This window comes from Gallinula chloropus (genome assembly GCF_964237585.1).
Source record: "Gallinula chloropus genome assembly, chromosome: 15".
NCBI lineage: Eukaryota > Metazoa > Chordata > Aves > Gruiformes > Rallidae > Gallinula > Gallinula chloropus.
Genome location: NC_140100.1, coordinates 439,980 through 462,258, shown reverse-complemented (window position 1 = coordinate 462,258; position 22,279 = coordinate 439,980). Strand labels below are relative to the sequence as shown.

The 22,279-nt window shown below is 57.1% G+C and overlaps 1 protein-coding gene across 1 annotated transcript in view; it reads right to left on the bottom strand.

Annotated features, from left to right (window-relative positions):
• Positions 1 to 5,218: 5,218 nt before the first annotated feature.
• LOC311197369 (ankyrin repeat and fibronectin type-III domain-containing protein 1-like) overlaps positions 5,219 to 22,279 on the bottom strand; it is a gene marked incomplete at its 3' end in the record, with an annotated part of 171,916 nt that continues 154,855 nt past the window's right edge. Inside the window, exons 6-23 of the mRNA XM_084271121.1 lie at positions 18,674 to 18,875; positions 18,152 to 18,359; positions 17,674 to 17,868; positions 17,388 to 17,501; positions 16,715 to 16,812; positions 15,188 to 15,278; positions 14,096 to 14,203; positions 13,750 to 13,849; positions 13,170 to 13,302; positions 11,999 to 12,118; positions 11,417 to 11,632; positions 10,899 to 11,065; positions 10,418 to 10,568; positions 9,420 to 9,588; positions 8,999 to 9,165; positions 8,262 to 8,472; positions 7,320 to 7,978; positions 5,219 to 5,506 (exon numbers count right to left, since the gene is read on the bottom strand). Coding sequence (XP_084127247.1) covers positions 5,219 to 5,506; positions 7,320 to 7,978; positions 8,262 to 8,472; positions 8,999 to 9,165; positions 9,420 to 9,588; positions 10,418 to 10,568; positions 10,899 to 11,065; positions 11,417 to 11,632; positions 11,999 to 12,118; positions 13,170 to 13,302; positions 13,750 to 13,849; positions 14,096 to 14,203; positions 15,188 to 15,278; positions 16,715 to 16,812; positions 17,388 to 17,501; positions 17,674 to 17,868; positions 18,152 to 18,359; positions 18,674 to 18,875 — 3,397 coding nt within the window. The remainder of the gene's footprint in view (positions 5,507 to 7,319; positions 7,979 to 8,261; positions 8,473 to 8,998; positions 9,166 to 9,419; positions 9,589 to 10,417; positions 10,569 to 10,898; positions 11,066 to 11,416; positions 11,633 to 11,998; positions 12,119 to 13,169; positions 13,303 to 13,749; positions 13,850 to 14,095; positions 14,204 to 15,187; positions 15,279 to 16,714; positions 16,813 to 17,387; positions 17,502 to 17,673; positions 17,869 to 18,151; positions 18,360 to 18,673; positions 18,876 to 22,279) is intronic.

Here is a 22,279-nt window from a genome sequence, read left to right as displayed (position 1 = left end):
AAGTCAGCCAGAGCTTTCCAATGGTACTAACATTACCAGGACTCCCATTTCCTCCAATCCAAGTGTCTTTGTGGTTGGGAAGCTACAATCTCGGTCTAAAATCTGCATTGTCTGGCCCAGTTCCACGTGGGAAGTGGCTTTTCCCACAGCACACAGGCTAGACCAGTGTGTGGTTTCTCAGAGGAACCTGGCCTGCCTGCGTAAAGGCTACTTGACAGCGAGCCTCAGACCAACAGTGTTTTGCTCATCGGCTGCTCGCTGAAGCTGCATCCTCAGTGGGCATCTGTGCAGGGGATGGAAAGTGTGGGCACCCTGCAACCCCTTGGTTCGCCCAGCATAAACCTGATCACACCACGTTTCAATTACACAGCAACTCTATTTATAAGCACTGTGGGTAAACAGTCTGTGTAAGTGTACAGAGTTCCTACAGATGATAGGGCAGTAATTACCTCAGTAATTGCATGTGGGGGAATAGCCCTGGAACTTCCACTGTGTTTTGGATGGCTGGCATGGCTCTTGCTCTCTTTCTCACCTCCTGTTTGAGGGAGAAAAGGTTTCCACTGGCCTCGACAGATCAGGCTTAGAGCACCTCTCCTCTGTGGACATTGCAGCTGCTCTTCAGCTTTCCCTGGTACCAGAACTAAATAAAGAGATTTCAGAGCAGGAATATGAAATAAAAGTATCCCAGGGGGTGAAAAAGGGCTGGAGGGTGGGGGAAGAGCAAAGAAAAAATTGGCCAAAAAAAAAAGCGCAGCACCACCCCTTCCCCTCCCTCCCAGTGTCTCAGTCACAGAGAGCCAAACCTTGGGAAACACAAAGCTGGATTGGAGTCTGATAAACACAGCAACTCCCTGTGGGTGGGAGAAAATAAATGATGATGCTTTAGAACTGATGCCAAGAAGCTCCTGATTTTGGGAAGGAAACACAGTGTGTCATGGTTCAGGTTTATTTCTATGAATACACAGAATGTGAGAAAAATACCATGCAGGGGTGGCTCTTCTGGTGATGTAAGTTAATACATCCCCATTAATCTTCATGGAAGTATGCCAGTTTCCTCCTGCTGATTTTCTGGACCTCTAAGTGGAAGGAGCACAAGACCTGGTTGCCAGATTGGAAAAGCCAATGTTGGGCTCTGACTGTCCCCAACAGCAAAAACTAACACCCTGATCTGCATTTAACTGTTACTAGTCACAGAAGTGATGTCCACAAAGAGATGAAAAAAGACCCCAAACCCTCACAAAGTACAAACTGTTCTGCAGCATCGTCTTTCGGTGCTCCACAGTGCCTGGAAGAGGAAGCCATGGATCCCAACAGAGGCAACCCCAGCCTCTGCCTGCTCTCCATGGTAGGAAATGCATCCCCATGCGATGCCCGATGCTGCCCTCAGCCCCTGCATGCTGCCAGCTGGAAAGGAAACCCCAGAGCCATTTGGTTTGCTCTTGGCTTAAGGTCAGCAGGAGACGAGCGGTGTTGGCAGCAGTGAGATTTCCTACTGAGCTCTGGTTTGTGGACAACGGGCTGCTCTTGATTCCTCCCAGACCTTTGCTTCCACCTCACCTGCCAGATAATCATCGTTCACATCTCCCTGGACCAGGTGAGATTTTTAAGGATGCTCTGTCCCCCAGGATGTGGGGTTGTGCGGGGTAGGCAGGTGCATGGCACCCAGGCAGGGGTGGTGTGTGCATGCAGGGTGCCTGGGTGGCACACTGTTGCAGAAGGGGTTAGTGAGGGGGTTAGGAGGTGCTCACCTGGGCTCAGGGGGATGTTGGGCAGGGCTGAGACCAGGTGCTCTGGGGATCTCCTCCATCACCTGTGCTGTGGTGCACATGCTGGAGCAAGGGCCAGGCTGGTCCCCACTGAGAAAGCTGCTACACCAAACCTCTGCCACCAGTGGGAGGTGACCTACAAGGCCATCATCCTCATGCTGCTGGGAATGACTGCCCTGGCCTCTCCTCGCCTGACAGCAACACCAGCTGAAGCAGGTGGGAGGTTATCAGCCCAGTACCAGCCTTGCTCAGGCCACTCGCTGCCAGGCACGTGGCTTTTGGTTGGTGAAAAGAGGGAACAGAGTGCAGCCATGGCACAGAGGTGTGAAGGAGAGACAAGGAAAAGCCTGGGACACCTAACCCGGAGCCTCAGTGCCCCTTTGGGCCTTGGGCCACTAAGTCCCGGTCTTAACTGTTAACACCATGCTGCTGAAGAGCGTGTGTATCACGGTCTTCAAATTTAAACCAACAACTTTTAGGTGAACAGCTCATGGATTCAGGCTGGTTCCAGCAGCCACATCTCCATGAGCCTTCACACTGAGATGATAGCCTTACAGACTGCCTCTGTAGAGACTACATGGTTTCTGCCCCTGCTCTTTAGCCGTGGGGAAGGGCAGGAGATGTCTGACAGCTTCAAGACCCATTTGGAAAACAAACATTGGGATGTTCCCATGAAGCTGCCCAGGGTGAGAAGGAGAACGTGAGAAGATGCAATCACCTTGCAGGTGCCACTGTGCAGCAGAGCTTACTCCAGAAACACCGCTTCTTCACCCAGGTCCTTTTTTGCTCTGCTCTTCACGATAATCTCACCTTGTCATGTGTTGTTTACCAGGGCAGGGCAGAAATGTGGTAAAGTCCATCTCAAGGGGCTAAAGATGTGCCTGGGGGAGAAGCAAAGCTTCCATCAGGACATCACACGTCCCAGTGCCCCTGGCAGGGGAGTTAGCTACATGACTGCTATACAACTCCCACCCTTCTCACTCTGCATCCAACTCTGCTTCTACCCAGGTCCCTGATCTTTCCCTCTTCCTCTTCCAGGGAGGGGTTCCTATGAAACCACACAGAGCTTTTGTTCCCTATAGCCAAGTGATCCATCCTGCTCTGTGGCCAGAGAAATTCCTGTGGAAAAGCACTGCATGGCCAGCAGGAACATCCCAGGGCAGGAACTCTGCAGTGAGAGATATGGACAACCAGGTCCCAGCAGGGTCTAGCTGCAGAGCTTGTCTCACATCCACCCAGGCCAAAGTGACATTGCCTGGTTTTGGGTCATGTCTCCATCTCTCTCAGTGGAGCAGGGCTTCTAGGAAGGGAGAACAATTGCATTTCCTCCTATGGGGTCAAATAAAAGGGCAGCAAGAGTTGCACGGATCCATGCTTAGGAGCATTAGGAACACAGATGTAGCTTTCTGTATGTAGCCCTGGTCTAATCCTGAATCCACTTGGTGACTCTGAGAAGGCCACTTCGCAGTTTTCCACCTGTTTTGCCTTCCCTGTCCTCTGCCCCAGGCTCGAGCATCAGTAGGTGACCCATGTGAACAGGCTTTTCCCTGCGAAAGGCTCCCTGCAGCTCCTGCCTCTCCACCATGACGATGCCTGTGGATGCCCGACAAGGACAAACTCACAGGAACCTCTACACCCACCAACCTGCTTCTTCCTTGACCTGGGACAGTGGGATTGGTTTGAACTTGAGGCAGGAGATGAGCAAAGAGGGAAGGAGATGGGAGAAGTGCCTTTCTAATTTGCCGGTCGCCTCCACGTCCCACGGCGGCGTCTGCGCTGACGTCAGTGCGGTGCTGAGGGGCTGGCACACGCTCCTCCCCGTCAGAGCGGCTTTGACGTGGGGCGGCAAAGGACTCGTGCTGGGATATGTCCCTGCCCAGGCCGCACAGCCACGTGCCGCGGGCTCTCTGCCCCAAGGTGAGGGGTTACAGCGCTCCAAGGAGCCCCTGCCTTCACCCCAGCACCCACTGGGGTCTGCTGCCCAGCCTGAATCCCTCCATGCAGAGAGAAGGGGATGGAGGTGGCTGCGGAAGGGGTCAGCATCAGCAACACAAGCCTCGCCCCACGATGGACCACTGGCTTTGCACCTTGCTTGCTGCCGCCCGCCTGGAAGGGTTTGTGCCATCTGCAGTGCAGCTGTGAGCTCTCACAGCCCTCCCCTGTTGTTCTCCCCATGGCAGAGGCGGCAGGACCAGGTTAACACCTTGAACTGCTGACACTCAGGCACTACAACCACTAACACCATTGCTTTTCCAACACCACGTGGAGGTGACTGCCTTTGCAGGCCAAAGCTTATTTTACTGCCTTACAGAGCGCAACAATCCCCCCAGAGAAACATGTCTACCTTGCACTTTGCTCCCATACACACGACGTGCCTGCGAATGTGAACTTCTACTGGGTGGAAAGGTAGAGTAGTCCTGGGAAGGATGTGTCCAGCCCGTGAGATCCAGGCTGACGCGGGGGATGCAGGAGCACTACACTTCAAGCCGCACGAAGGAAGAGAGCGATACGCAGCCAGCAGCAGTCATCTTTACTATGGACCACAGGAGATCAGAAAAATAACCGTGTTAACAAGAGACCTAATGGCTAACAAAATGTCATGCTATAGGACGTACAAGAAAGGCCAAGCACAATCACCAGAACGAAACAGCAACCGAGGAGCAAAGGAAACCCCAGGGTGGTGCACAGGGTGCTGCAGTAGGTGCCCCATAGCAAACCTCCAGCGGTGGTACCAACACAGCTGTGTGCACATCTGCGTGTGCACAGGACGGCTGTGTGGGTTCCTTCTGCCTTTCAAACCCCTCAAAGGGTCTTCACCGTTGACACAACTCCAGCTTCTCTAGCACAATTATTATTATTTTTTTCCCAGAAAAAAAAAAAGGAATTTTGTTCCAAGAACTATGTGCAAGAATTATTTCTCCAGGTACAGTGAAAGGAGGGCAGACAGGAAAATAACCTTCTCAGTGCTGTCCTTGTGACTTGTGCCCTCTCCTCACTGACACCACAACCCTCTCCAGCAACCCTCTGTGGCTTTGCCTTCAGTGAATCCCAAACAAGGCTTTTCAGAAAAAGAAGAAGAAGAAAAAAAAAGGTATTGCTGCTTTTTGTAATATTTTTCCTCTCTTTCTTCCCCCCCCTTTTCCCCTTAAAAATGTTTACTTTCAAAAATTCCATTCCTGCAGAGATTCCTCCCAAGCTCTGAGGTCTCCGCACTCCACCCTCCTCTTCTGCAGTCAGAAAAACTGAGTCTCGATGTCTCTTTGGTTAAAAAAAAAAAAAAGGAAAAAAGAGAAAAAAATAACACAAACAAATAACACATAGCCCAGTATGATCCCATTCCACCCCGCGGACGCCTGATGAGAGGGTGTCTGTGGAAGAAGGAAGCATCAGAGACGAGCTGTCTGCTCTCTGGAAGCTGAGGTTCCCACACCGCCCGGCCGGCTCTCCTCCTCTCATACGGTGGTCGCCGGCCCGTACTGGAGCACCAGAGGGGACGTCTCCTTGATGCGGATGTAGAACCGCCCCTGGGGCCGGGTAGTTTGGAGGGACAGAGGCAAGAAGTCGTCGGGAAGCCACTGCTCGCTCTCGTCGGAGGCGAACACCAGTCCGAAGTGCTCCAGCTGCTCCTCGCTGTAGCAGTAGGTGCCCAAGCCGCCCAGCGTCTTGCGGGAGAGGTCGTTCATCTTGAGCACCACCAGCTTCACCACCTCCCCAGCGGAAGTCTGGCTGGTGATGTGCAGCTGTGGAAAGATGGGAGAGACGGCTGGTGAGGGGAAGGAACAAGGAGGAACTGAGGGCCAGAGGCAGCACCTGGTGTGGAGCCGCAGGCATGCCTGGGCCCCAACTCGAGCACTGCTTTCCTGCCACCTCTGTGTCCTTACAGCTTGGCTCTTGCATGTGTCACCTACAGCTCGCCTTGCTTCACTCAGGATGCCCCACCGCTGCATTACCTGCGGCCAGAGTGGGCTCGGCCTCAGCCCTGCTCCTGGCATCACTGAGGCATCTGCATCAAGTCCCTCTCACGAGCAGGACCCAGACCGTCAGAGCAGCGGAACCACAACAGCTCTGCCACACCGGCGGTGCCAGGCCGAGAGCTCTCTGGGAAGTGGCTCTACATTACATCCCATTCCCAAGCTCGGGGTTCTCTCACCAACAGCTACCTTCTCTGCCCTCAGAATCCCAAATGCGGCCGAAAAAACGAGCTCATCTGGGCTCTGGCTGCTAAGAACCATCAGGAGCCTGCTACTTGACTTCAAAGGCCCTGAAGCAGGACATCCATCCTTGCCTGGGCAAAGCCACCGTTTCCTTTGGCACAGCCGTAAGGGCTCGCGGAGCACCGCGAGCAGTGCCCCGGCAGGGTGGTCCAAGCCCTGGGCCCATGTGAACCCTGCCAGCTCTGAACAATCATCGCAGGGCTCATTTGATTTATGCCAGTCGAGGAGCCGTTCCTTTGAACTCGGCTTTCTTCGAGGAGAACATCGTAAAACGCTTTCAAGCAGGCGTGTCCAGAGCTTTGCAACTTCAAAAGCCACGTGGGCAGCCCGCCAGGAACCCGAGGGCTGCGCTTCAGTTGCATAGAAATCTATGGTAATTTCTCAAATGGAAAATAAATACTGAGAGTCAGATTCCCCTCTGCTTTTAACATCCCTGCCGGGCATGGGGAAACCAGCTATCAAAACTCCCCAGCAATAAGACCCATCGGCCCATCAGCTCTGTCCTTCCTCTGCCATTTGAACGGTGAGATGTTTACGTTCTGGGCACCAGCAACGTCGGAAGGGAAATTTCAATGGAGAAAGGAGCTTCATGGCTGGGAGCAAAGGAGGTAGATCTGCCCAAGATGGGTGCCTTGGGGGACTTCCTCCATGGCTGGTCAGCTCCCAGCAGCAAAGCCCTTGTGTAGATGAACCAGGTCGCTCAGCGACTCTGGTGATTCCCATCGCAGGAGGCAGCTTTGCTCGGTCTCCTTCATGGGCTGGATTTGAGCGGCTCCTGCTCTCCCTTATCCAAAGGCACACAGGACTGGAGGGCTGAGCAGAGACCTGGGCAGGAGAGGCTGTGGGAAGGCTGGGGATAGGATTGGGGGTGACAGCTGGATTCTGGCCAGGGGACTGCTGTGTTTCAACACCAGGACATGGTGAGGGAAACCCATCAGTGTGACCATTGCTCACTCCCTGCTCACCCTAGCTGGCACTAACCCACTGTCAGCTGCTGAACCATGAACTGAGAGCTGAACCAGGACTCCACCTCCTCGTTCCCCAGAAATACCTCACCCACGGTCCTGTCTCACCCGCTCCACAGCAGCACCTATCACTCCCGCAGCACCACACTCCCCATCCCGTGCTGCTGGGAACCTCGTCACCACTGCAGGGACAAAGGGACATGGGGCAGGAGTGCTGCAGGTCTTGTGAGGACTTCAGCCCTGGATGGTGGAGGATGGAGACGGCAGTGCCAGGTGAGGGGCACGTGAGCCCGTGCCACCTGCCTCCCCATCCCGCCAGCCTTTCCACCTGGACACGGCAGAGCCACGACACTGCCCTTTGCAGGCTCTGGTACCTTGACAGTGGTCTCTTTGGGGAGTCCGGTTTCATACTGGGGCCAGACCCACAGGGTGACAGAGCCCGGCTTCTTCTCTCGGTCGGCCAGGCACCCGGGCTGCTCCGGCTGCTCCTGGAAGCTCTGAGTCCACTCGTCTGAGCGCGTTCGGAAGACAGGCTCAGAGCTCTGCCCGCCCCGGCTGTGCTCGGGGCTGTGTGTTGAGCCAGTCCCCAGCCTGAGCTGGCCGCAGTGGCCTGCGGTCCTGCTCTCCGTCGGGGAGCTGTCGACTGAGCCGGGGCAGGACTTTCTGGCGGCCTGGCAGATGGGCTTGGGGAAGTCCAGGCTGCTGGTTCGAACGCAGTACGCCTGCCGCTTCTCCGTGATGCGCAGCAGCTCGATCTGTCGGCTGGGCAGGACGAAATCGCTGTCGTAGAGCTCGGGAGGTGGACGGGGCTCCTCCAGCGGTGGGGGCGGGGGAGTCTTGAGCTCATGGGTCTGCAGGACGTCCGGGGCGCCGTCCCGGAGGGTGCGGGCAACTCTCCTGCTGCAGCACTCGGGCCCCGAGGAGTACACCAAGTCAAGCTCCTTTGGGCTCTGCGCTCTGCTGGAGTCATAGTCGCTGTCGGTGGCCAGGAACACCTCTGAGGAGCCCTCCTCATCCGACAGCCCGTGCGAGTCTGTGAGGGGTGTAAGAGAAACGAAGAGGGGCTCAGCCTGGCTGTCGGCAGCCCTGGCTGAGGGTTTATATCTGACAGCGCCCAAGGAAGCCCCCAAGCACTTGCACCCTTACCATACACCCGTGCTGTGCAGGCAGAGCAGGCCCTGCCCCAACTGAGACTGACTGCCCTGCCCATGCTCCTGACGCCAGCCTGCCCACACCCCCATGCTGCAGCCAGACAGAGCCCTCCCGTTCTCCCCTGCAGTGCACTGGGCAGGAGCTTTGCAAAGCCAGGCCCTTACCGGAGTTCAGCTTTCGGCTGGTCTCTGGTGAGGCTGCTGGAGAGGGAAGGTAATCAAGGTGGGACGAGGTGGATCGGGTTTTCTCCTTCACTGCCCCGCCAGCCTCGCTGAGGAAGCCGCTGAGAGACACCCCGCAGGAGGGCTGCTTGTACCGGGCGTGCTGCAGAGCATCCATTATCCAGCGCATCTCGCGCCAGATCTCCTCCATTTGCTGCCAAAATAGGAAACAAACGATTCCTTTCAAAAACCAAAGCCCCACAGCAAGACACAGGCTTTCACCACACAGCTTCCCAAGAGGGAAAAGCTTTGGGAGAATCCCTGAGTCAGGAAATCCCACAGAAGTGCTCCCAGGTGGGAAGATGTTGCTTCAACCACCAGCAGCTGCTGGTTTGGCAGGAGCTGCCTGCTACAGGCAGGGTGCTGGGAGAGGGGGTAGCATGGGGTAGCTCTTCTGCATGGCCATCCCAAGATGTGCTTCCAGGCCTTTTTCCACCCACAAAGCAGAAGCCTCCAGAGTTTTAATGCGATCACTGCAGTAAGAAGTTGCTAGACAAAGCCCTGCCTGCTGCTGCCTGTCTGGTGTGTCAGAGAAATCCCACGGGAGCCACAGCCACCAAGTCCAGTGACCAGCCCGGCGGGGATGCTCCTGGAGCTTGTCCAGGGCAGGACTGACCCGGCCATGTCCCATGGGCACCGTTGAGTCTGGCTCCATCCCAGCACACTCTGACTCCACATACCTGGATGTAGTCCTGAACCTGCTGGTGCCTCTGCTTCGCAGTGGAGAGCTCGGCGTCGGAGAAGGCCTCCCTGAGGCTCTGCTGAGAGAGGAGCGACTCCAGTTCCAGGAGGGCAGACACCTGGCAGTACTGGGTGATGAACTCCCGATCATACGTGAAGAAGTGGACTGGGAAGGGAATGAGGAACATCAGGTCCCTTGTTGTGGGTGCCCTACGGGCTCTGCCACACTAGCCCAATGCAAGGAGGAGGCAATACTCTCCTCTAGCCCACCTGGAGAGCCCTTGGCATCCCCTTCCATCCCTCCTCTCCTGGGGAAGGCAAGGGAGTTCCAGCCCACCTCACTGCCCATCCCAGCTCTCAAGAGGTCTCAAGAGGGCAAAGACACAGGCAAGGATGGGTTTTGGCATCACCACTCCTCACCTAGCTCGAAGATCTGCAGCGGCAGCGTGAGGAAGCCGGAACGGGGGGTGTAGGGGTTGTTCTGGCCTGGAGCAGTGCAGACGTCGTCTGATGGAGGCAGCAGCAGCAGGAAGGAGACCTGACCCCCAAAGTCCAGCACCTCTTGGCTGTACAGACGGAAATCTTTGGCCTGCAGGAAGAGACTGCAGGTAACAGTTGCCATTGCCACCACTCCAATACCCAGCTGTTTGAGGCCCAGATGCTGCCAGGTGTGGGGGTAGCACCTTCCAGCATGCCTACTTCTCATCAGCAGAGTAGGCCCCAGGGGCCATGTGCAGCAGGGGACTGCCATTCCAGCACACAGGCAGAGGTTCCCTGCTTTCAGCATAATCTGTGCACCTCCCTTCCTCTCTTACTGCTCTGAAAGTCTCCAATCTACTGGTGACAGCCAGTACAACAGGGTCTCAGAGAAGAAGCAGCACCAGTGATGGTCTCAGCCCTGCTCAGAGAGCTGTCCCAGAGTTGCCTGGCCAGAAATATGTATGTGCCTGGTACTCGGGCTGGTGGGCATCTTCCCAGAAAATACTCAGCGTGGTGGAGGAGGGATTTGTACCCATGCAGTCTGGCACAGGGGGCTGGAGCTCCATCTCACCACTGCCCAGGGACCATCCTGCTTTGGAGGGATGGAGTTGGGTTGGTCTCATGCTGCAAGGGCTAAGCCTGGTACCAAACCACATGGCCAGCAACAACGCAAACCTGGATTCACCATCCTTGCTTTGGAGCTATGGGGGAGGGTAAGACAAACAGCTCCAGTGGACGCTGTCCCTGGGCAGGTGGATGTTTCAGATGCCAGTTGTCCACCACTTGCCTTCTGTTTGCACAGAACTAAAATCCAGTCGATGCTGCAGGCTCCCAGAGAGGGACATGGGGATGCAGTACCCTGCCTGCTGCAGCGACCAGCACGATGCTGCACAGCTTCTTCTCTTTCCTCCTCCCCAGACACTGGCACCTGCCCATACCTCTTGCAATGGGATGTTGACCAGGGTCATCAGCTCCTTGATGGCTCCTTGGAGCTCCTGAAACAAGTGGTTCTGGGAGGTTTCAGCCTCTGGCTCTGTAGGAACGGGCTCCTCCATGATGGCCATCTTCTGCAGCCATTCCCACTCCTCCCTGGAGAAGGGAGACACAGGCACATGCAGGATGGGACAACCTGGGATGGACCTGAACCCACAATTACTATGAGAGCTCTATTTGCTTGGCTGTCCCTCCCCCAGCTGGTGCAGTACTCTGAGGGATGTGGGAGCTGGGGTGATAGAGGGGGACCTTGGTTTGCTCCAGCTCCAGGCTGCACCACATGGCAGGGAGCAGGGCTGAGATGGAATACTGTGCCGCTGCAAGGAGCCCGAAAGCAGAAGCAGGGTAATGGATGCTCTTGGGCTGGGGGTCTGGGTGGGACAGAGGAGCCTGGCTGCCCTCGGTGAGCTGCCCTGCAAGGCCCACCTGGATATGTTGGGGTTGGAGCGAATCTTGACATGGCACAGGATGTTGGGGAGCTGCTCGGGCACCAGCACTCGGATCTGATCCACGGCACTGCACAGCTTCAAGTAGCCCAGGTAGAGGCCTGGGGAGAGGGCATGGCTGCTCCGCTGGTGGTAAGCCAGCTTGTCCTGAGGAGAAAGGCACTGCTGGATTGAGCAAACCCTCACAGTGGGGCTCTCTCCTCCCTCACGTCGAGGGCCACGGCACAGCCAGCCCAGACAGCAGAAGAGAAGTGGCAGAGCAGGTACAACCCAGAGCTGCCAGGACAAATCCTGGCCCCTCCAGATGCCCCCGCTCAAGGCAACAGACTGTGCAGGCTGTCCAGGCTCTGCTCCCCCTCTGCCTGCAGTCAGGACCAAGCCCTCGGTGGCTTGGGCTCTGCTGGGACCCCACCTCCAGCACAAGGGGGAGCAGGGAGCACTGGTGGTCCTGCAGTGGAGCCCAGTGCAGCCCCTGCCACAATGGCACCAGCGCAGCACCTGGAGGGAGATGAGCAGCGTGTCCAGAGCAGTGGGCTCCTCGGGGGACGACACGGACTTGCGGCTGGTCTGCAGCTTGCATATGGGAACCCAGCGGACACTCTCAAAGGTCTGGTTGGTCTTCACCTCCTTCAGAGTGACAATGAGGATGTTGCCCTGTTTGTCTTTGACAGGCTCGAAGAAGACCTGCCCCAGGTCCTGGATGCCCAGCAGCCCCTGCGGGATGTGACAGGAGGGCAGGAGAAAGCAATGGGTCAGGGGACAACCTTGAGGTACAGAGCTCTACGGGGCTGGGCAGCCAGAACGTGGCTGAGGATCTCCCCTTTGCCAGCTGGAAACCAGCCTATCCAGTAAAGCCCCCACTGACAGCCCCCAGCCCCCCAGCATGAGAAACCACCGACAACTCACTGCCCCACAACTGGGGTCCTGCCAGGGAAGACAAGGCAGGAGCACTCAGCCCTGCTGCCGATGGAGCTGCAGGCAGGACTGGCAGAGCCTGAGGTATTCCTGGACACAGTGTATCCACTAGGGGACTGGATCACAGTGACCCCCCAAAAATGCTTGTCCTTCCCCCCTCCTCACCTGCATTTGCGAGATGGCCAGCAGCATCTTGAAACGTGTCTGCAGGATGCAGGAGCAGGATGACTGGGAGACAGTGACACACTGTCGCAACCACAGGATCTCGTCCCACATGCATGACACCTGCAGCACACCGAAGGGTCACCACTGCCTGCAGCTGGGTCACACAACGGCATTTTGGGGAAATGCACCTATCATCCCTTGGGAGGGGTGCAGCGCCGTGTGCCTCCAGAGACCAGACCTGAGGGAAGCTCTCTGTCCCCTCAGATACCTGTCTTTGCCTACAACTGAGACCTGCTTAAGTCTGAGTAGAAAATAACCGAGAAGGAGGGAGGAGATATCCTTCTCCCTCAGTAGAGAAGGACCCTCCAGCAGAAGATTTTTGGCCCTGAGCCACCAGCCTGCCCTCTCACTAAGCTGACTGACAGCAGCAGACCAGGCAGCAGCACCCTGCACATCCTGCTCTGTACGGCAGCAGCAGAGCTGCAGCAGCAGGATGCTGCCATGAAGCAGTTAAACAGCGGAGGAGCCGCTGGCATCCCTGTGGGGACGCGGCGCCCACCCCCCGGCTGTGGCACGCAGCCTGCCCAGCACGGCATTGGGCCATCACCTTTGGGCTCCCAGGGACTGGGATGGAAATGCCATTCCCTGGCAGTTTCTCTGTCTGTGCCCAACCCCAGGAACAACTACGGGCTGCCAGACATTGGCTCAGCCCAGTGCTCCCCGGCTGCGAGTGGCTCTCGGCACCGCGCTGCCCTGCACAGCATATGAGGGCAGTGGGACACTGGAGGTCCTTCAGACAAGGCCGGGAAGCCCAAGAGTTGCCAGATGTTGTGTTGCCTGGTGTGAGTAGCAGGACTGGCTGATGTTCCTCTGTGTGTGTGGGGTGTCCCTGGTGCTGCTCCCAGCCCCACATCCGCCCCAGCCAGCCCCGGCAAGAGCCCCACAATGCTCCGCACACAACGGGCACTGCTGCTGGTGTGGGTGGCTCCAGGGGAGCTGCTGCAATGAAGGAGGCACTCTGCAGATTGTGACACCACTGGAGAAAACGGTGTCTGGGGTGGTGGCCATCACCTCAGCAGCATCTGGGGTGGTGGCCAGGCAGGCGGGTTTGTCAGCAGACACACTGCTGCTACGCCCCAAGCACACAGCACAGGGTCCCTGAGCCACCCACCTTGGTGAACCAGAGAAAATCCTGCATGAGCAGGCAGGAGTAAGTGTCATCAATCTCCACCACGGGGATCTGGTCCTCATGGGTCACAAGGATGTTGTCGTCCTTGTAGAAGATGGCTGTCAGGTAGAGGCCCCTGCGTGGGAGGCAAGACAGACTTCCGTGTCACCCCGAGCTGACCAGTGCCAAAGCTGATGTTGTGGCCGATGCTCTGGCCAGCACTAGGGAAACCAACAGGGCCAGGCCTCTGCAGGAGACATGCTGGGATGCCTGGAGGCCGAGTGGGAGGGTGGGTGGTGGGAGAGTGGTGGGGTCTAGAGGAGAGCGGAGTGATGGTCAGTGATGTGGCCACAGGCACAGCTTGGGCCATCCAAATGGAAACACCAAGGAGAGACACTTGATTTCTGGGCAATGGGAGTCTCCAGTGCCACCACCAGCTCACTCCAGCCAAGGACCCACCTCTGAGCACCCCCCAGCCCCTGGCTTGTGCAGCTAGCTCCCTGCTGTGCCCAGGATGGGCAGCCAGCCATATGTCCCTGCTGGGAGATAGGCTCTCCACCACCGCTGCACATCAGCCTCTCACCGCTTCAGCGTCTTGAGAAACTTGCTGCCGGGGTGGAAAAGGTGCTTGAGGCTCTTGGAGACCGAGTGCTTCCTGCTCTGGGGCTGGTTCTTGCAGGGTTCTGGGGAGCAGAGAACAGAGGATGTTGTGGCAGGAGATGAAGGGCCAGGCTGGCAGCCCGTGGCACGGCATGCCAACCCAGTGGAGAGGCTCTGCCAAGGTCTCCACTGCCTGAGCTGTCTCCCCTCTATGCCCGCGCATGGGAAAGACCTACTCCTGGTGCCACCCCAGCAGACCATGCCACAGCCCTGGGGTCTGGCTGGATCCCCCTGCCCAGCCTCCCCACAGTGCCATGCCGTGCACTTACCATGGCAAACGCAGTGTTGGTGGACAGTCTTCACCTGGCTCAGGAGATGGTCCAGAGCTTCAGCTTGTCCCCTCCGCCGAGGAGCCCGGCCGTCGTACTCCCGCCAGTCTGCGGGGACAGACCAGCATCACCCCCAGCACCTGACCTGTTGCCCCAGCACCTGCCCCTAAGCCTGGGAGAAAGGGGGCTTCCCATCCCCTCTTCCCCACGGTAGGTCACCCCCTGGCACCTCACCCATGCGTCCCATATGCACTGCATGGCATGGCATAGCACGGCAGCAGCCACAGGTGCTGGGTGGGTGGGCAGGGCTTTGGGACTACCCCAGTTATGCTCCTCTTTTTCCAGGAGCACCCTGGCTGTGCACAGCACCCCATGGCCCCCAGCACCCTGCAGCGTGGCAGGGACACAGCAGAGGGAAAGAACAAGGTCCTGTCTGTTGTTGCTGCACTTCACCAGCCTTAAAAAATTCTTTCCAGTGTCTTCCTCCAGGTCTTCCCCAGAACTTCGTCTTTCTCCAGGGGAGTGCCAAGAGCTGGGCTCACTTTGGCAAACACATAAATAAAACTCTCCTGCCAGCTCCACCCGTTGTGAGACGGCAGCAGGACCAGGAGTGGGGCTGGGGACCCGCCGGCACTTCACCGTTAGCTTTACATTAATTGCTTCAAACACCCCCTGTGTCCTGCCTGCTGCTGTTTTCCATGGAAAGTTCAGCTCTGTTAACTTTGGCTGGGGCTCGCCACTATTTTTAGGAGCTTTAAAAACACCCAGGGAGGTGCCTGACTATATTCTGCTGGGCCAGTAAAGATCCTTACTGAAGGGAGAAATATTATTGGAGGTAAAAAAATAAATAAACCCCACTCAGGTCTGATTCACTTCAGCTGTACCCTAGAGATGCCTTGTGGGGCTTGGTCACTGGCAGTGTGAGCCCTGTGGGATGGCAGACCCCAAATGCTGCTTCTGCTCCTGGGCACATGAGACCCCATCCCAGCAGTGAGAGGAACCCTCAGATGGCACAGGGAGCTGCTGCCCCCCTCCCTCCCACCCCCGCCCCAGCCAGTGTCAGCTGCCCCCGGTATTCCCAGAGGTACTTACTGGAAGGGATGGCAAAAGGGGGCACGGAAGCTTGCGGGGGGCCCCAGCCCTTCATGTTGTAGGCAGACACCTGGACGTAGTATGCCGTGCCCTGCAAGGAGAGAAGCCACACTCAGTGCACCAGCACCAGTCCTGCCTCAGCGTGTGAGGGAAGGAGGATCCACCCCTGCCCAGTACACCAGTACAACCATGAGGAGTATCAAATTGGGAGCCCACAGTCCGGGTCACTGGCTCTGACCTCCCCCAGCTGTGTAAAGCTCGTGTTATCAGACACTAGAGAATCCCCACAGCCCAGGTGGCTGGTTCAGGGGGAGGCAGAGGAAAGATGGGACTCTGCAAAGACCCCTTGCCAGGAGATGCTCTAGCCCCAAAGACATAGTGCTTCCAGAGCTGGGAGGGTCGGGTGCTGCCTTGCTGCTGTGATGTGCAAGGATCTGTTCCCTGGAGAGAGAGAGCTGGCCCGGCGCTGTCAAGGGCTTGTGGCATGGTGGCAGTGATTAAATGCCTCTGATTAAAGCTCAGTCAAGCTGCCAGATGTTGCAAGGCCTCCAGGCACTCATGAAGGCAAACAGGAGCCTGCGAAGCAGCTCTGAAGGCGTGATTGATGGCTTCGAGCCAGCTCCTTGCAGCGGCACTGCTCCGGGCTCCGCTCGCGCCCCGTGGTGCTGCACACCAGGGCAGCTCTCCTGTCCTGACAGCGGCTCTGGGGCTCCGGCATCGCTGCCTTGGCTAAGCCCCTCTAACTACACCACGGGCTTTCCCAGCTCCTCAAGCTGGCTGTCCCTGCCTGCCCCCAGCGCTGTGGTGCTGCATCTCCCTGGTAATGGCAACCCCGCCCACCCCAGTATCTCCCCACGTCCCATCCCGAGCTCCATCCTGCCATGGCCCCCATCCTGCCCCGTCTCCACCCCCCCCAGTCCAATGCATGCCAGGGACAGGGCGGCTGCCTCTGGGGAGGGGACAGCTGACAGGCAGCACGGCCCCCATGGTTCTCAGGGAGATAAAACAGTGGGGAGGCCTGGCTCCAACCAGCCCTTGACCTTGCCGAGCTGCTGGAGACAGAGACAGGGATGGTTCCCCCTCTCCAATGAGAGATGGGCTGGTGTGGGGGGTTGGTCTGTGCAGGGGGCAGAGGAACGAGCCACTGATTTACTGCCCAGGAGGAGAACGGTGGAGATGGGAGTGGAGTGGGGGACAGAGGATAAATCAGGCACTGGGTGAATGGGCCCATCCTGCCTTTCACTCGAGAGTCCCCAAGCACCCTGTGCAATGACTCTCTCCATCTCCAGGGTGGCTATGGCCATGCAGGGACAAACAGATGCCTCTCCTGGCCGCACGCTCTCCATTCTGCCGTGTGCCATGCTCAACACCACTGTGGCACAACCCTATTCCTCCTGCTCGAGACTATGCCCCATCCCCTCCCTGTGATAGCAGCAGAGAATGGCCTCACTGTGCCCAGTGGCTTTTCCCAGCCACAGGCTCTTCCCCCCACAGCCCGGACCCCTGCTGGGTACCCCGAGAGCTCACCGACACCAGCCCCTGGATGGTGAAGTGCAGGTTCTTGAGCTTGTCGATCACAGCCTCGCCGAGCAGCGGTGAGAAGGTGGGGGAGCAGCTCCACTCCACTGAAAGGAGAGAGACCCCAAGGTGCCATACGCTGTGGGGACAAGCTACGGGAGCTGGCTGCAGGGCCTCAGGGCCAGCTGCTGCAGGCAGCATGGGAGGGGGAGGCAGCCGAGTGAAGGCGGGGAGGGGGCAGCCACAGCAGGGAGTCAGCACGGGGAGCTGCGGTCCTTCTCCCCAAGCCATGTCAGCCAGGGCCAGCACCCTCAAACCACGGGGGTGGAGTTGGGGATGGAGGAAATTCTCCCAGAAGCAAAATAGATGTTTTAAGTGGTGAGGGGCACAGGAGCAGCCCTCCCCACTGTGCAGGATAGGGGGGCAGCAAACAACCAGCACCCTCAACCATGCCTTGGTGCAGGACATGGTGCAGTCCCGCTCAGACCGTCTGGGTGGTGGCTGGGCTATGCAGCAGCAGGCAGCCCTGGCTCCTCCTGTGCTCAAGCCCAAAGGCAGCATGACAGGGCCTTGTCAGCAGTGCTGGTGTGCAGATGAGCATCACTGCACACCCCACCAACACACTCAAGGCCCCTGGCATCTCTGCGTGCCCCTGCACTGCTGTGGGGACCTTGGTCCTTACCTTTGTACTTGGTGACGACAGCTGAGTTGACACTCAGGGGCTCCCAGAAGGTCACCTGCACCGCGGAGCTGCTGGCCACGGAGAGGCTGACGTTGGTGGGTGCGTCTGGCACTCCTGGGGACAGAGAGCACAGGGACCATTACAGCACGGAAAGTCACCCTGAACCCCTCAGTATCCCCCCCATGCCCAGGGATGTGTTCCCGGAGCACTCCGCTGCCTGCACCACACACATCCCTGCTGCCCCCCAGACCCCCCCAGGTACCCAAGCCCTCCTGCGGGCACTCACGGGCATGCTCAAACCCTGCCTTCATGCGCTTGTAAAGCCGGTATCGCCACTCCCAGGCCTTGAGCTGCTTCTCCTTCTCGGAGCAGTCGGCGTTGGGTGCCTCATTCACCACCTGCGCCATCAGCTCGTTGACACGCTGCTCTGCTTCCCTCACCAGCGTGGAGAGGTGCAGTGAGCGGCTCTCCAGGCTCACGACTGCGGGGCCATGTGTCACAGGAGGGCAGCCAGGAGGAGGGAAGAGAAGGTGGTGAGGGCAAGCCCAGGCTCTGCTGGCACTAATTCCCCAACCTGAGGCCCGGTCCTCCCCTCTGTGTCCTGCTCCTGGGTTCTACTCGAGCCCCTGCCACAGCCTGCACCAGCTTCCCAGAGCTCAGTGACCACCTCTTCTCCCCCGACCTGGCCCCTGCTGCCCAGAGTGCCCCACTCCACCAGGCTGGAGGCCCAGGTGATGTGCACAGCACTCCCCACACCAACTCACAATGCGGGCTCTCCTTTGCTCCTGCCTGCAGCAAGGCCCTGGCGATGGGAGCGTTGTTGGTCATGATGGCGATGTCCAGGGGCAGAAGGCCCTCGCTATTGGGGGTGTTGAGGTCTAGCTCCTCAGGGCTGTACTGCTTCAGCAGCTCCTGGACCCTGTCTAGGTCCTGCAGCTCCACGGCCTCAAACAGGGCAGCATTGCTCTGGAACTGGATGGAGGGAGAAATGCAGGTCAGCTGAACATGGGCCAACCTCCTCTACCCTGCCCAACACTTCAGCCCTTCGTAAGCACCCCACAAACCCAAACAGGTGGGGGGATGCCCTGATGCCAGGGGCTGGGAGCACTGGCTCTTTGCAGACACAGCCAGATGATGCTGAGCAAACACTTGCACCAGCTCCAGCTGAACCTGCTCCATGGTGGCTTCACTAACACACTCCTGGGCTTCCACCCAGGTGTCAGCACGGCCCACACACGGACCCTCCACCTGCCACGGTAACACCGGACGGAGCCAGCGGCACTGACCAGATAGGATTTGCGGAGCTTCTCCTTCTCGCCCCGTCCCACCAGGCTCCCCTCATCGAAGGATGTGTAGTTGACACGGAACTTCCCCGACAGGTTTCTGTAGAGCCTCTTGGCTGCGTTGGGGGAGGAAGGGCCCGGCGGCTTCCTGGCCTGCGCCAGCTGCAGGTCCCGCATCTGCTGCGTCATTTTGGGGGAGGATGACCTGCAGAAGGACAAGGAGGTGTGGGGGAATGAGGCATGTGAGGATGTGAAAGGCAGACACACACCTGCAGTGTTGGGACGAGGGCATGACTCAGGAGAGATGGAGCAGTGCCAGGGCAGCACCGACATGAGCGACCTCAAGCACCTCAGCTCTGCAGCCAGTCCCCATCCATCACACCATGGAAGCCTCTCTCTAATCCCAGTCTGCCACCAGCTCCCACAGAGATGCGTTGCCCACCAGGGGCTGCCCAGACCCCCTCTACAGCAGGGGCCACATGGGCCAATAGCCCTGTGCTGGGTGAGTGCTGCCTACCAGACAGCTGGATGGGGACAGCCTCACGCCCTTGCTCACATCCATTCTAGTGGGATCCTGTCTCCTGTGCGTTTTGCCATCCCTCAGCCCTCTCTGGTACATGTCTTTCCCCAGGTCACTGTTCCAACAAACTGCACCCTCTGTAAGCCAAGTGTGAATGGACAAAAGGCCACTTCTAACAGCACCAAGACAACACCAGGTCCTGATGGGGACTGGTGAGCCCCAATCTCTTACTCAGCAGCAGACCCAGGCTCCACAGCTGCTCCTCACCTTCTCAATCCACATCAATTAGGCTACAAAATCTTTTCTCCCCTCTGATTCTGATTTCTACTTCAAATAGCCATGCCAAACATGTGCAAGTCACTAGAAAAGCTGGGCATCTTTCCTTGGCTTTGCAAATTGGGAGCTGCCTGTCTCCCCAGGGCCATGACCCTCATGTCCCCACCAAGATGTCCTCCCCACAGAGCAAAGTCCCCCTCTCAGTGCGAGCATGGCCTGACTGCTGCATGGGGCTTTTGCCCATGAGTCATCCCTGACAGCACCGAGAGTTTTTGCTGGCGTCAAACATCTGATCCCCTTCTTGTCATAGCCCATGGCACAGTTCCCAGGCAAGGAGCATCAGGGCTAAAGAGCATTTAGCACAACAACACTTAATACAGTTTCTCTCAGTTTTGATCTCGTACCCCTGTCTATAAGGTCAGATATTTAGGGGCAAGGTCTTCCCCGTATCATTTTATTGGTTAAGTATCAAGCAAGGGTTAAGTGTGATAGAAAGCAGGACAGTTGTCTGGAAGGTCATGCCAAAATGCTACCGTGAAGCTGTGCCTGTGGTGGTGGTGTTTATAAAGCCATCATCAAGAGGCAGGGTATTAATAACAACCTTGCTACGTGCTCCTTGTCATCCTGCTTTCAGAGTAGGCACAGTGGGATGCACAAGTCCTTCAATGATTTTTACCTCTTATTACTGTGATATTTAAAAGTGGGAAATGATGGGGAGGTTGGGTCCTGCCAATCACTCTCTGGCTTCAGACTACAGATTCAGAGGTCTCAAGTGTGGCCTAAGCCCCAGTGTTGAGCTGCTGCCTTGGATTCCTGTGGGGAACGATTATAGTGTCTGAATGTAGGGCTTTACAGATTGCACAGAGAGAGAAGACCAACCACACGAGCTTTGGGTGGCAGGACACTCCTAAGATGCCACGTGGGGGTCAGTGACATGCCCACAGCGGGGTCCTGTGGTTCTGATGGTAAGACAGTGGAACAGGAGGGCATCACCACATGGAGAGAGGCCTGCATCACACAGGCCAGTGCTGGAGAGCCAGCCCTGGGCTTACTGGGAACTACGGGGCTCTGCACACAGAGGCTTCAGCTTACAGCCGTGGCAGCCTGAGCATCCCATGTTTCATCGTGGATGTGGAGCAGCTCCTGGCATAGGCACTACTGAATGCTCTACAGATGGCAAATACCAGACATCAAAGAAGCAGAAAAGCATCACGAGGCTTTGCTGTCACTGGTGGGCAGAAAATAAAGTGAGAAAAGACACTCATGCCTGTGCAGGCAGGACACTCTGGCAGAAAGAGACAACCAAGAAGGCAGGTCCTGACCCATGGACCAAGCCCAAAAAGCAAAGTGCTCCTTGAAATGCTTAGGAAAGAGAAATAACCAACTCAAGGGACTCTCCAGCAAAACTGCACCTTTTCTCCCATGTGTAAGAGCTCCCTTCTGCCCAAGTCCTCCTGTCCCTTCAGCTGCTCTTCAGAGGTGAAGGTGGCCCTTTTGACAGGCTTGTTGACAAGGTACCAAACTTGTCTGCTGTTCCCCTTCATCCAATGCTCTCCCACATCAGGAAAGGAAGGAAGACCCCACAAGTACCTCTCTGGGAGCTGGGTTATACCCTGTTGTAACAAATCCCTGCTCCATCCAAGCCTGCAAAATCAAGCTTTAAAAAAGGAGCAGTGCTTTGGAGCAAAAGCACTTTTTTTCTGCCAATTAAAATATATGGCAAATGACCCAGTATGGGCAGACAGCACAAGTTGGAGGAAGTTCCCTCCGAGATGGTAGAAACAGAGGCAACACAGAGAAATTTCTCACTGTTTTCCCTCATTTGATTTGTTTTTAATGAGAAGTAAAGACACAGCAATTATTCAGAGTTCAGGAGTGAACATCTATCTACATTAAACCAGCTGCCCCGAAGATAAAAGAGTTTCCTGCCCTGTAGTTGTGACTCATCTGGACTCCGTGAAAGAGCCTTGATTTATTTGGAGCTAGACTTTGCCGTGGAGCAACTGATAGCTGAAAACAACACCCACAGAAGTTGTGCCCTCAAGGTACAACCAGCCAACACCAGCTCACCCCAATGGCAAAGCCCATGCTGTGAGGAAGTGGTGGAAGGCGGTCCCACCTCCTCTGCCCTGAGAGTCTCAGCAAATCCAACCTAAATTTATCTCAAGCACAATCAGTTCTTGCTGCTAATTATTTACCTCCCTACTGCAAGCACCGCAGCAGAGGATGGGTGGTGCTTTGCCTGCCCCACCAGTTCAGCCTTCTTGCTGTGGGATGTGTTTGCAGCCATCAGGGAGGTGGTATGGACATCAGGTCTGCAGTGCCATAAATTCATGGACCCAGCAAGCTCCCATGGAAAAGGCAGAGGTTCTGCTAAAGGATGCACTGGGGCTGGCCAGACCCACCTCACAAAACACAAGCAAACCCACGGGGTAGCTCGTAGTGCTGTGGTTTCTGCATAGTCTGGGTTTTAATGTCTCCAACGCTGCAGGTCTTGGCCTGATAAACAGCACACATAACAGTTCTAATGATGCGATTTTAAGTGCGTTTTGGTTTGGGGCATAGCCTCCCCGGGCCTCCACCAGAGAACCAGCCCATGTCAGACAGGCCTGCCCTGACCTGCTGTCACTGCCCCCTGGGCTGGCTGGAGGGAGCCCTGCCTGCCCCGCGCCCGGCAAGGCCCATCCGTCCTCCCCTGAGCACCCAACAGCGATTGTCCTTGCCGGGCACCTGCAGCACCAGGTACGCAAACCCCAGGGGGACAACGGGCTTTGTCCTTCCTGCCACCACACACTCCTGTCTCAGGGACAGGA